General features: G+C 37.4%; 1 protein-coding gene across 1 annotated transcript; it reads right to left on the bottom strand.

Annotated features, from left to right (window-relative positions):
* Nucleotides 1-5,101: 5,101 nt before the first annotated feature.
* LOC107190524 (disintegrin and metalloproteinase domain-containing protein 10) lies at nucleotides 5,102-14,927 on the bottom strand. The gene is made up of 13 exons (XM_015579333.1): nucleotides 14,834-14,927; nucleotides 12,277-12,575; nucleotides 11,679-11,825; nucleotides 11,451-11,599; nucleotides 8,529-8,763; nucleotides 8,266-8,440; nucleotides 8,001-8,178; nucleotides 6,678-6,855; nucleotides 6,202-6,435; nucleotides 5,995-6,111; nucleotides 5,766-5,918; nucleotides 5,547-5,679; nucleotides 5,102-5,127 (listed from the first exon to the last, which is right to left on the bottom strand). Exons 1-13 carry the CDS (start codon nucleotides 14,925-14,927, stop codon nucleotides 5,102-5,104), a joined length of 2,118 nt encoding a protein of 705 aa, XP_015434819.1.
* Nucleotides 14,928-15,138: the final 211 nt, after the last annotated feature.

Here is a 15,138-nt window from a genome sequence, read left to right on the forward strand (position 1 = left end):
TAATAAATCTAAAGTTCGAAATCCTTTGGCTTTCTTTTTTGAGCGAACACGATTTCTTTCTGCTACACGCTATCACGAATGGCAGTAAATCACATTAACGCCGGGGCATGAATCCTTTATCGGATCGATAGAGAAACTACGGAAACTATATATATATATATATATCCAAGCAACAATCGGACGAGCGATTACGAATGGGACCAAACGGGATCCCGTTGCATCTATATGCAAGAAACTTCGAAACTTCTTATATAATCTACATCGAACGATCCGTTCCGGTCCACGCCGGATCGTCGTTGAAAGTCGTCACCTTAAAAAGTTAAGTGCTCGATTACACGCACGTACAGGCATTCGTTCGTCATCCTTTGTTAACTTCCGTCCCGGTTACAAAATACAGAATAATATTTCGCTATAATACAGATCTGATATAAAAACAAGTATTTTTGTTGTTGTTGTATTCGCTTTACCATTCCTTATGGTTATATAATTATCGTTTATGATGATTGTGCATATATATATGCATGCACGTGTTAAATACGTATGTATATATACACACACAATATCAACATATGTACACAAGTTTAACACTCTCTCTTTTATTCTTGCACGCCCGTCTTCGTTCCATGCCCATCCCTTATCACACCTTGTCCCTTTTTCCCTCTCCCTCTCCCTCTCTCTGTCTGGTCTCTCACATATGATCTCGCATGATCCGCTTCGGTTTTTTTTTTTTTTTTTTTTTTAATAATCACAATGCGAGTATTGTACATTTCCACACGACCCGCAAACTCGTATTTCTGCGATTTGGCAGACACCTTCGTCGATTTTGTATCTTTATCCCCGGAAACGTTCCTTCTGTCTCGCATGCCCCTAGGTTTCAAATCATCACGTTTCTTCGTGAATGTCTGAACTCTAGCTGCCGTGATATTGAACGGTACGTAAATGACACCAAATTGCTTTATGAAACATGGAAAGACAATAGAGTGATATCAAACGTATTTGGTTTTGTTTTTTCTCGAGAAACGCTGGCAAGCTTATTGTTAGTAATATCATCAAAAGTATAAGGAGAAGGATAACGCTAGGCCGCGAGCGAAATTATTGGTGGATAGCTTCAGCTGGCGACGTTAGCGGTTTACAACGTCTCCGGTTATATTTGTGTTGTTTCGTATAGGAATCTCGTGGAAAATACTTGGCAAAATATATTCAAGAAGGCTCGACAAGGGACGAGTCAGAAAAAAAAAGTCAGTCGATCGCGTTAACCTTTTGGCGTTTTGAGAAAGGAAGTGAGTACATACACATATACATATATAGTATATCGCGCAAGATCTCCTACGATTCGCCGTTCAAACACGTACGAATTTTTCCTCTGTCGCATACGAGTATGCAGTTGTGCACGGATATGCTGCTGGAGCCCACGTGTATTAAAACATGTTTATATTTCAAGTGGAGGCCTCGTCTTTGGTCCGCCATGCGCATAATTTAAAGCGCGTTTACGGTACAGCCCCCGATAATTGCAAGTTATAAACCGTATTTAAATATAACTTATAACATTCGCGACAGCGGAGATAAATTATCATCTGCAATAGATAACTAATCAATAATAGTAATAGTATTAATAATAATAATAATAATAATAATAATAATAATAATAATAGTAATAAGCATAATTATAGTAATATCAATATCATTCAATATTATTTTTTTATCGGTATAATCGTTAATGAAATATCGCTATTAAAAAATCTTGTTTGTTGTTGTTGCTTCTCATCTATTCTCCATAGTTTCTCTTATAGATTTGCTCATTTCAATTGGCTAATAAAAATTAGTATAAGAATATTACATATCATTAATTATTATACTACAATGGTAGAGATCAAGTGAATGACCTGCAATAGTTTGGTAATGGTAGGCACGCTCCTTCGCTCCGGAAAGCAATGGCGTAATTTTTCCAATATTAAGTTTTCTTTCACTTTTATAGCCTTACATCACAAATAATAGGTATGCGTTTATCTTAAAAAGTATATTAAATATCTTAATTAAATTTAGTCGTACTGGAATAAAATACTAACGATTAAAAATTAAGTTCAAATAAAAAAGAAATCATCGACTTAAATCGATGTCGGTTCGATAAAAAAATGCTGCCGTAATAAAATAATATAAAGTAAAATCGCGCGTGAGAGTTAAAAGACGCAAGGTACATTCAGCGGGAGCTTCTCAAAAATTACGTTTATCATCCTAACACTTAATCCAAATATATATTGTCGTCTCCGTTCTCCCGCTGAACCTCCCTTTCGTTTTCTAACAAACAGTCTCATAATTCCCTCAAAAAGTTGCGCGCCTTCAGGAGCGAAATATGCGCGGTTCGACTTCACCAAGAAATCGAGGCATCAACGTTACCATGCAATCTTGGCCATAAAATGTTCTTACTATCGAACGGCAAAAATACGCTACGTTCAATACCATAATTATTTCATTTGCTGTGCGAATCCAGCGTTGTTGTTCATTCGAATAACTTTGATCGATACGTTCACATTTAAAGAATTTCGCGAACAGAGAAGTTCTTCGAAGCCTCGTGGCCGTTTCTTTCCATAGCCACGACCCCGATATACTTTAATGGCAACGCGGAGGAATCTGCGGGAAACATTCAAAAGACGACTTACATAAAACTGTATGTTCATATTAGATTACTAAGTATCCGTATGCTTACGATCCGTTACGTCCAACGGTGTTATTCATTTCATCGTTTTGCGCAACACGTCGATGTTCCAGATACTATGCCGACCAGAGGGTCACCTTAACAAGGGGAACATCAACCGAGAAAGTCGATATACATGTATATATCATCACTGATTCTAGCATACGTTACCCAATTTACAATTCCGAACCAGACCCCTCTTAACGTGAATTACTTATAATCGAAATAAAAACGTAGATCGGCGATCCTCGGTACTTTCAAATACACTCGATCACGCTTATCCCCTTTCATTCATTTTCTTCGATCTCTTGATTACGCGAGAACGTCGTGTGTGTCGGGTGGATCGGCTCGTTTCACAGTTTGGCATTATATAGAACAAAGTTTACGGCGCGACGTCAGGACTATTCCTTGTCGTTGGTAGTTCTCTAGGATCGTCACACCTTGTTGTGGTGCCTCATCTCATAGGCTGCGGCCCTACCGGCTCCCCCGGAGCCCGAATAGGCCCCGGCGTACAGTTCTGGGTGGTTGGAGCGGCCGTAGTTGGGTGCTGCGCTGCTACTGGATGGCGCACTAGCTGTGGGAACCGAGCGATAGCCTGCTTAAAGTTTAGAAAGGTATGCAACTATGAAAAGAAATGTCGAAGCGAACGAAATACAACGTGCGTGTACCGTGTACGATTACCGGCGATACACTGGATGATAAACGAGGAACAGAGAAAATCATGATAACGATGTGTACTAAGCATGCATTCGTAGGCTTTAAATATCCTTACACAGAACTGGGCAAGTTCTCTTTAAAATTCAAATAAGAGATAATCATTTGAAAGAACATTTCAGTCATCCAGCATATTTAACTTTTTTGCAGAATGTGATACATAGTATTTATTTGTAGATATTTTATAGCGTTGTAAGTTACTTGGAATTATAGGTATATAGAATGTTGAATAATGAAAATACGTCAACTTAACTTTTTTTTTAAAAAGTTTGTGATACAATAAGCTTCATGACAATTTTTGTTATTATCTTCAGTTAATTTCAATTAAAAAGTGAATTATATATAGATAGACGTCAAAATTACAAAGACTGAGGGATAAAGTTTATCCCTTGTACCCTTAAATTTATTATTAGTCACTAGTTTTATGTCGTATATTGTGTATGTACATACTTTATATGACAAAATAAAGAATATTGACAATATCAGGGAAGAACAGTGTTTGTACTTATAACACAAATACTTCTACGCTAGTAAAAGTAAAGAACTGTGAGTTAATGATAGTATTACTATCACATAATTTTAACATTATAAATATTCAGTTATCTTTTGCACAATTCTAATTTTGTATTCTAAAAGTACGCAAAAAAAATGCCCAGGTCTGTCATAAACAGATTTCTGCTAACAATAAGTTCATCTGTACATACAAAAGTTATATCCTTTTCCTTCTCCACTTTCCAAAACTCGGTTAAAACAAGTGCATACAATGCAGAAGCAAACGGCATAATGAGTTCTATGTCGACATTAAAAATGAAATAAAAGTTTGTATATGATGAAAAAACAGACAGGAGCAAATACAAGAATACTCGTAAGGTGATTCAGTCATTGAAGAATTCATTAGAAATCCGCTACACTGTAACATTAATTTTTACATGTATTTGATATGTATATCCATAAAATTATTTTAGAGTTTTCTGTATTCCTGAATTTGCTCCTATTAAAGCTATAGAGTATAGGCCCCAGCTCACCTCTGTAGGTCATAGAACGATAGTATCAGGTAGTGATGCGCGTCAATCAATGCGAGGGAGATGCAAACAGGAAAAGACATTGATGTAATTGCGGATTACACAGGGATAAATATCAGGTCATTCCATAAATACAATTTTCATATGCATCACTAATACATTCAAAGAGAAAAAATATTGCACAACAAATTATATTGTTACTAGGACTATATAGTCATCATGTGATTTATAGTGACAGTCACCTGACCACCAGCCCTAATAATACTACAATTCATTACGTTACGTTATACACATTACACCCATTAATCAACAATGTACTGACGTTTATCTGGATACGTTTTTTAAAAAGCAATTATAATTTAGAATACATTAGACGTTATTCAGAATACATTATGTTGTAACAAATTTTGTTAAAAAAAAAAGTATTTAAAAATCTGTTGGCTTTAAATTTGAAACATGAGGTGGATATGTTGATACTCTGACGTATTTAATGTATTTTTTCCTACAACTTAGAAAGGTTCTTGAAAGTACATGTTGCTTTTTTAATATCTTTTAACCATCATCAAAGAAGGCTTCGGTGAAAATGCTTTGAATACTTTATTAACCCTGCTTCGATCTTTGAGCCTTTTCCGACCAAATTCCATTTTCATCTCTTTAGCGCTGCTACAACCCTTCAACCTTTTTCGACCAAATCATAATCTAATTGCATGAAAAATGTGTTTAAGTTTAAGAAGAGTATAAGGAAATTGTTATTACTGTACGGGTTTCTGTTCCCTCGTTATTATTTCAGATGTGTATCTGAACTGACACTGAGACCCATAACAGGGTTAAAATTAATCTAAACCAGTCTACATAGTACACAGATTGCGAAGTTGATGAATACTTTCTAAACCTTAAAGTAATACAAGTTTGTGTGTACGTAAACAAGATCAAAAGCTACATCACTTATGGAACGACCTGATACGTGACAGCAAGCTACTTAGCTTGAGTTTAATCCATGTATTACAATATAATATGCAAACATCCAGTATGCATTGTAACGAGCAATGATTGCTAAGATCAAACTCGAGCAACGATAGCTGCATAGAAGAAGCGACAGAGATTTAATAGAAACCTACCTTTCGGATAATACTGCGCACCTCTACCCTCTCCATAACCGTGAGAGGGTCCTCGAGTTCCACCGTGGCCTCCTTGACTTTGCCTGGGAGGTATACTTCTCGGACCGGCACCTCTTCCACCACGTGGATGTCGCTGTAAGGAAAATGAATGCATCAATTTCGCGAACGTTTAAAATTAATTTACACTCTATACTGTTTCTTTGTCTCGTCGTGTTTTACCATTCTGGTCAAGGTATTCCAAGTGTCAGTGAGACGTCTCGCTGGTGGTTTCTTGGGATTACTGGAAGGAGTATGAACAGCGCAGCATTTGATGAACAAGCCCATGAAAATAATGAAAGCTATGCCCATCAGCAATACTGCCCACCAGAATTCCTAGAAAAAGGTACATTTATCGTTAAACCGGTATAAGTTGCGTGAAATATTCGAGAACCAAAAAAGTTATACTTACGGTTACCCACTGGGCTACCGTGAGCAACGTATCTTTATTAAATAAAAGATTTTTCAATCTAGCTAGCGGCCCTTCTGCATCGACCGCTCTACACTTCAAAAAGACGTCGCAGTAACCCTGAAGTGGAAATAATCACATCATTACAGTCGGTGTTTGCAACAGAATTTATGTAAATTGAAAATACTGTTTAGTAATTCATTAATTAACCTGAAAGTTATCGCAGGGCGATCCAGGTCGAAGGCTGATTCCGCCTTTGGGCAAGCCAACGACATGAGCAAACTCGCTGGTACTGCGGCATGAGGATGGATCGGTACCATTTTGGCAAGCTAATTCGCACAGTTGACGTTTGTCGATACTGGGAATTACGTTACTCGTCAAAAAGCATTCAGTTAAATTCCATTCCAGGCAAATAGATCCCGTGCACTCGCCATTAATGCATAACTATTAATAAAAAAAATACATAATTAAGTACAAATATACGCGACTGAGGAATGACTAAACTGCGGTTGCAATTTCGATAATTATTTCATTCAATTGAGTTACTCGAGTCATCCAAGACGTTTACTTCGTATGTTTACACTCGAAATTGCTAAGCTACATCGTATTATATACTGTTATACGTGTACATATAGCAACCTTTTACATCTTCTATACAAATTGAAGATCTGGAAAATTGCTCTTACCTGAGTTCCTTCGTTACATCTAGTTTTATTGGATCTAGGTAACGGTGGAGGACACTCGGCAGTTCTCCCGTTGCAAGTGGAATTGTAACTGCAATCGGATTCTGCCTTACATTGAACATTTTTGATTTGGGCCACGAATTGGCACGACTCACTCGAACAGCAAGGTCCTTGACTAGGACTGCAAGAAAAATAATTCATGAAATATTACATTGAACACTTTGCGACATACTAGTAATTCCTGTACAAATTTTTACATTTTTTATGAATATTGAATAATTTTTAAACGTCTTCTTCTGGAGTCTAAACATTTATCAAACGTTATTTTTTCATTTACATAAAATATTTACTTGTAAAATATATGTCATTGAATATGTTTACTTTTTTCTTATTTTTCATACAAAATTTCTGGATCGATATCGGCACAAAATTGAATTTCAACTTATCGGTGTCTTCGATTTCAAAAGTTTCAGTCGTGATATGATGCGACTTTTTCTATAATAACTTGCACAGCAGTTTAAAAGTGCAGATTTAAAATGCAAGAAGTGAGATTTAATACAGAATAAATGATCTTTTCGATTTAGAAAACAATTCAAAGTTTGAAGTATCAACTAAAATAATCGCTCTAGAAAAAGTTTAGTTCTTAATAATTGATTTCTCAATGAGCAACTGCATTAAAAAGGTTGTTTTCTCTTTGAAATGATATCAATGCATACTGAAAAAATATTTTACTCCATGATAATAATAAAGATTAATTTTAATACATGATGAATTATACAAAATATGCTGTTAATTATAAAAAATAGTTTGGTAAACTATGATTACAAGAATTGTATGACAAAATGTCCTCAGCATTTAATAAATATTCTACATTTTACATTCACGAAATGCAAAGTATTAGAATGATGCTCTTATTCAATAATAAATAGACTGCGTAATTACTAAGTATACCACTACATAAATCGAAAAAAAAAATTCGAAATAGCTTTCTAATCTTTTATCTAGTCAAAAAGGCAAAAAACGGTAGAAACAAAAATAAATACCGTTAATATACTGAAGGATTCTGCATTGTCTCAAAACACATGCGAAATTTCATAAAAAAGTACTGGACTGCTTATTAGTACACCTAATACGTATAAAACGTAGTGAAGCAAATGGTTTGAACAAGCATGAGAAACGTTTCTACTTTACTCTTAGTTTAATGAATCTCTGAACTCTGGAGATAATGTCCATTTGCATATCAATTTTTATAAAATAATCTCCCCAACATGGAAAATTGCACAAACTCTGGCAGTACACAATAAATCATTACATCGAAATCTGTACCTGCATTGCGTCCCAAACTTTCGAGTGCAACCCTTCGCAGTATCGTTCTTTATTTTATCCAACTCGGACACCTGTCTCGGGTAACAACATTTATCCACGCACTCGTCGTCATCGTATCCACAATCACATTCTTCTCCAGCCTCGACGATTTTATTGCCGCAGAATGCTCCGGCAGAGGCTGTATATGAAACACAAAACAATCCAAAATAACATATCACTCTTATCATCGACAATCGTTCACACGTTCCGAAACAAGTATACAAACCTGTGAAACAATTTCTTTTTTTGTTATCTTCAATGGCGTCTAGGACGTTGCTAATATTGCTAATGCTACACTTTGAAAATTTACTGTTATTCGGCCGATCTCCGCTCGTCGCCGATGCGAACATAATGTAATTACCCAGTATCCCACCCGGTCTACACTCCGGCGGAAAATCATGCTACAAGCACAATGAAAATTATCATTAAATTAAACGAAACTTGTATACCCTTCCGTAATAGCGCAGATGCCTCAGAGAAAATTCTTACGGGTGATCCGAAATTGTGCCCGATCTCGTGCGCCAATGTCAATTGCGACACTTTCGGTGGTACTCTGCTGTTGTAATTCACGAACGTGATGATTCCCGTGTTTAGCGATCTCTTCGTCGATTGGTACATGCCGCCCACCGTTTCCGTGTACGTTTTGTATTTTTCGCATATGCCGCCGGACGCGCCGGACGCCGAGGCGACCCAAGCAAGTCCGAGTGTACCGCCAGTGAAATCTCTGTTAACGATAATGTATCGCGTGAATGAATATTCTCGGTTATGTATACAGGGTAATTCTGGGGCAACGCGGCTAGACTATAGCGCAGTTCCAAGCATAGACAAATATAGATGGAGCATAAACTGAACGGGGGAGTAAGATTCGCGGTAAGGGGGTGGTTAGTTATAAATCGGGTAACTTCGTTCCTTTTCGGTGCTATTCGGGTATACAATCATGTTACATATATGGACCGTTTATTTTGAAAGTGGTGCAAGTCCATTTTCCAATTCCATTTCATTTTATTTTAGTTTACACTAAATTAAGCATAAATTACGTCATTGACCGTTTATTTTGAAAGTGGTGTAAGTCCTTTTTTTAAAAAAAATGAGATATGACGTAATTTATGCTTAATTTAGTGTAAACTAAAATAAAATGAAATGGAATTGGAAAATGGACTTGCACCACTTTCAAAATGAACGGTCCAATGTATGCTATGAGAGATGAAAGGAATATACTTATTATACGTTAAAAATTCCGTTTGTCATGTAGTTTGTGTAGATATATGTATTTAACAAAATTAATAAATACTATACAGCATTAAATAATAGTACAGCACACAGCCCACCAGCCATTAATAACGAGCCGAATAGAGCCGAATGCATCCGAAGCTAACCGACGTATATCTAACGACCGCTGTCTTTTCCCCTCCAATCCTACGGTCCCCTCGCCCAAAGTGGTAGCTTATGTTCCGTCTATATATGTTTATGGTTCCAAGTGAGGTTAGAAAAATAATCATAAAGAAAAATTTTATGTTAGCGGTGTCTGGATCTATTTGGATCTCTGTGATTCCTACTGTTTGAACATATTTTCACACACAATCATTCAGTAAGACCTGCTTGTCTCATATGACCCAATATAAACAACGCCTAGCTTAAACTCGATTTATATGTTGATGTGTTATATAGAGCTGTTAAAAACTTGAATTTATTGTACCTAGGCACCGCCTTGCGAGGGTTAACAAGCTATGTCATCCGACTTAGCTGATGTATGGATTTTTCTTTTTTCCCCAAGCTGCAGCGTATACTTGCAAAATGCAATTGTACATTTTGTTTTTGAATGGAACACTACGATTTTCGTTTGCCATAAATGGATTCTTCGTGTGATTCTATGTACAAAAGGTGCAAGGTGTTATGTCCGTAACGAATTGCCACGACCATCTTTAAAAATCCAGATATTGGCCTTGAGCGTTGACCGGTCGATTCCAGACTGTGCTTACGTGGGCCACCCAGCTCCTCACTGTAATAAATTGCGTATGGACCAGGGCGCACCACTCGAAAACGTACAAATCTGCGAAGACTTGGCTTTAGAAATTATCTAGATATTGTGGTATTGCGTCTGGTTCATGTCTCCGGCGGTTTTTTTTTCTTTTTTTTTTTTTTTTGAGATTGCACAGTGCCTGGAATCCGTTAAGCAGGCGGTGTTGATGGGAAATGACCCAGAGGCGTTCGGTATTGCCTCTTACGTCGGCCATCCCGAGGATAGAGGATGGGAACAGACATCTTGAAAAGGCAAAGTTAGAGAGCCTATGTAGAGTCAGTCATCGATTGTTGTCAGTTGCTGAGACTGAAGCTCAAAGTGAAGGTTTTTGTTCCAAAGAGACAATTTGAATAATTATTTCTTCCTACACTGTCCAAGTCCCTATCCCAGGATAAATTTTTTAAACGAATTAACCCAAAACTAGAGGCAAGGGAATAATTAGTTGCATAAATCCAGAAGAAATGTAAGGGCATTGAAAACACAATACATTACGAGATATTTCACTTTTTACATAATTGTTACCATTGAATTATCACGCCACTGTCGTATGTACTAATATTGTACTTACATAGACACGGAGTTTACTATAATTCGCATGTTCTTACATACTGTTTACGCTGTTCAACATTTCAACGTACGTCTTAGTTAATTAATAAGCATACGGTTTCGGGAGGTGTCGCGAGTAATTCCGAAGTAACCAGCAAATGTAACGCAATGGCTGTTACAAATCAGATGAACAAAGTATGGTGGTATTCACAACTTACTATTTCGATAAATGATTTACACGAAAGAATTACAAGTAATTGTTTAAACGTGAATGCTGAACAGCTAAAGTCAGTTAAATAATGCAATGAAAAATGTAAAGAAACGTATAAAAGAATGTTCAGTGTGTAATATTGAAACGTTTGAGTGCTTGCTCCAAGTTTTCGAAAAAAATTCAACACTTACTAAAGTATTTCGTTTTCAATGCTCTTACCTTTTATACGCAGAATGACACGAGGGATAAATTTATGCAAACAAAAAAATCTCACAGTTGGACGATAAAGCTGGTTAACTCTAGGACGACAGTATTTGGATCTATTTAGACTTAACTTTTCAAAAGCTTCATTTGATTCATCGACTTATCTAATTTAAGTTAAGAATTGCTGGTACTAATCATCTAAAAAAAGCAGATATTCTTGAATGATTGGCTTTGAAAATGTGGTTAAAAAGAAGGGAAGCACATGAGTCTAAATGAACTCAGGAACATTAAAAACCTCCGTCCTTCGAGGGTTAAACTGTGCAAAATTTCCCTCCACGACTTCTTTGAGACTTCATTTGGAACAAAGCTACAGCCTGGCCCAGAATTCCCCTGTATGCATTCCAAGCAAGCCGTGTGCAAAGAGTCGTACCTGTAGGTAAACACGTAGGCGAGACAGAAGTCTTCATGGTTGCCGAGCGAGTGGAGATTTAAAAAGTTACTGACGTCGATGTTCTCCATACAGAAGGGATTCGGCTCGCCGAATGTTTGTTGCGGTGTGCACGCCGTGTCATCGTCGATCTATCGGGGCAGAATATTTAGGTTTTAATTCCGGACTCGTGTGTCGGTGCAGAAATTCGTGGGATCGTAATTCAATCACCTTTATCCGTTGCACCTCGAATTTAATATTCCTATGTTTGATTCTGCCATCGAATCTCGTGTCCCTATATATGTAATTGACGGCAGTGACGTGGTGCGCGATGAGAGACAGGATCTCCTCTTTGGTTTTCTCTGCGTCGTGATGTAACTGCGATGTGAAAAGAGCAGAATTCAATATTCGCGAGTATTCCGCGAGCTCTACGAAAACTGGATTTATATAGAAACGAGATGTTTTATAACGGCACGGAGAAAAATGCCCGAGCAAAAGAACCGCGCGTGCGGATGGAAATATTTCTCTAAGGTAAGGACACACCAGAATGCAGAGACGTCTAGTTTAGAGGAAAATACGAAATGAAATTACGCTGGCCCCTATTACCTACCAAGGGGAAAGCTGTATGAATCTGACTACGAGGACGGAATGGTTGGTATTCAGGGTATTCGGCGATTGTGTAAGGAATTATTAGGTTTTCCAGTTAAAGTTTCAGGCAAGATATGTAGGCCGATTATTATCGTTCTGAAAGGAAATCCCCTCTGTTCTCCCGGTTTGAAAAGGGGCCGTTGTTATGCCAAATGCATCCCGGTAATCTTATTCGGTTTACCTGCTCAGATATATGTCGCCATATAAGAGGATCAGTCTGTATAAAAAGGGAACAAGTGTTCTTGTTGTCCTCTTTTGGTCTGGCTGCCCTTCGCACCCTCCGATGACTAGGTTCGTTAGCTTCCCGAGAGTATTTGTGGCCAGGTGATTCCTGGTCCCCGTTCCATGCATTCGGTTGCGGATTGGGCTTCTTGACGTTTGCGGTCGTAACCGGCGAAGGAACGTCTGGCTCGCCAGAATTTTGGATTCTCTCCATCCACTCGACCACATCCTCGGTGATTCCGCAACCACTGTGCTTGTCTACGACAGACGATAAACGTTATTAGTAGAGAATTATAAAAAAATAACACACAATAAGGCAATCTGTGCTCTTATGCTTTCGTTTTTATCCACTTTAATGCCATTCAAAAGTTATCAGTACAGGGGGTTTTTTCGAAAAATGATAAAAATAAATTTATTTGTATCCATTTTCAGAACTGCTTATGACGGACTTTGACGCCATTTTTCTGACCGATACTGAATTTTCCGGACAAGTGATACTTATTTCAGTTCCTAGGAGGTCGAGTCCTATAATTTCAAACCATTATTTTTTTTTAAACTAATTTAACATCTGGGTAACTTCTCTTGCATATACCTACCGGCAATGGAGCATTAAAAAGAATGAAAAGTGGAAACACTATAGTATACAGGGAGTCAGAGTTGGGAGTTACTTGACCAACTTTTCATTCGAATAAGTATTCGAATAAATTTTTACGAATCAATTTTTATTTGAATAATCTTTAAATAAAACATTCGAATAAACCGAAATTATTCGACAATAACGAATGATTTTTTATTCGAATAAATGTTGTGGTGACAATAAGTAGAAACGTAATGTGATGAATAGACACATTAGTCAAATTCTATTCAACTGCACGCATATCCAACAGTTTTTTCGAAACATGGTTTTGAAAAAAATCACGTTCAAAATTTGCATTCTTCTATAGGTTTGACAATTTCATGAATTTCGCCATAATACTTCGGAACACATTTTCAGGACCCCAAGCTATAAGAAAAAGCCAGGAAAAGAAAATCCGCTTTATCAGCTGGCTACAGTAGAATACCCCGTTAATGTGTTATAACCTGAAACTGATCTTAAACAGAGGAATAACAGGTATATGTGTATATACCTGTGTATATATATATACACACACACACCTGTTTATGATCAGTTTTAGGTTATAACACATTAACGGGGTATTCTACTGTAGCCGGCCGATAAAACCGATTTCCTTCTTCTTGCTTTTTCTTATAGCGTGGGGTCCTGAAAATGTGTTCCGAAGCATTATGGCGAAATTCATGAAATTGTCGAACCTATAGAAGAATATATATCTTATATTTTTTTATATTTTTTTTTCGCAGTAGATACATAGATATATCTACTACGAAAACAGCTTCGAACGAGCGTATTGGGGCTTCCGGTGTAGAACGTACAAAGTTGTGTCGCGTCGCAGAGGAAGTGCCGATGCGAAGTTTAATTATTCGTGTAATTTCGAAATGCAGGGAGCTGTGTCTGTATAGCGGATGCACCGACATAATGCGTCACGTAATGACAAACTTAACCGCTTCCCCTTGGGTGTCGTATCGCCCGTAACGTTGACGCTATTACTTTGAGGACGTGGCCGGCCACAGTACAGTACGAGTGTGAAATCGCACTTCCTTTTCCACCGTGACACCGACCGACGCGACGCACAACCCGGCGCGAGGCCGCTGTATCACTTTTTACAAGGCGAGGTTTCGGAACGGTCATTAATGCTTCCTCCCCGTTCTGTTAAACACAATCCATTGCTTTAAAATTCTATTTCAACCGAGCCGCCGCTTCGACGATTCTATTCTGTGTTCGATAATTTTCTCCTCGGACAATAGCCGAGCTTAATGAATCTCACTTGTTTCCTGAACGTTTGAGCAATTAAATATGAGAACATTAATGCAGTATACGAGTTCCTTGGATGAGAATGTTGAATATAACTTCAGATAACGGAGGAAACATTTGTTCCAATACATACTCATACGTATAAAGATTAATATGTAAAGGTACTATACAGGGTGTAACAAAAGTGTTGTAGGTCCCTGAAATGATTCACTTGTGAGGTAATTTGGAACAAGGTTTTCCGTAACAGAAATGGTATCCTAGGCTTTGTTAACGAGATATTAACGAAAAATCCCGTCCAATCAGAGCGCCAGTCTGCCGGCCGTAGCGTTGACTATTCGCAGACTCGCGCTCTGATTGGTCGGAGTTTTTCGTTAATATACCGTTAACAAAGCTTTGGATACCATTTTTGTTCAAGAAAAACTTGTTCCTAATCGCCCCAACAATCACCCTTTTCAAGGACTTACAATTATTTTGGGAACTCCGTATAGGGTGCACTGGAAATTGTGGTACAGACGGTAACGAAATGATTCGTTATGCAAAAATAAGTCAAAAGTATGAAATAAAATTTTTGTTACGAGGCTTAATTCTCGGGGAAATCGTTTTCCAGTTGACTCCGATTCAGCTAACGTGTTTGTTCACTAGTTACCGTTTTTATTTGTTGTGAGCCTTGTATGAAAAAACTTTCTTCTGTATTTTTCATTTATTTTTGCAGAAGAAATCACTTCCACTTGTGTCATCATTTCGGTAGCACCTAATACTTTTTTTTTTTCAAATTGTACCTCTTAACTCCTCCCTAAGTAATGAGGGTCGTTGACGACCCAAGCAAATTTTAATTATTCCAGGATCATCCTAGGAATATTTATTTTTATTGAAAATAGTTTTTATCATTTGACTTAAAGAACGATTGTATAGTGCAGTAGAGACTTTGGTAAGTATCCCAGAATTGGTTCA

Source organism: Dufourea novaeangliae, unplaced genomic scaffold (genome assembly GCF_001272555.1).
Source record: "Dufourea novaeangliae isolate 0120121106 unplaced genomic scaffold, ASM127255v1 scaffold187, whole genome shotgun sequence".
Lineage (NCBI taxonomy): Eukaryota > Metazoa > Arthropoda > Insecta > Hymenoptera > Halictidae > Dufourea > Dufourea novaeangliae.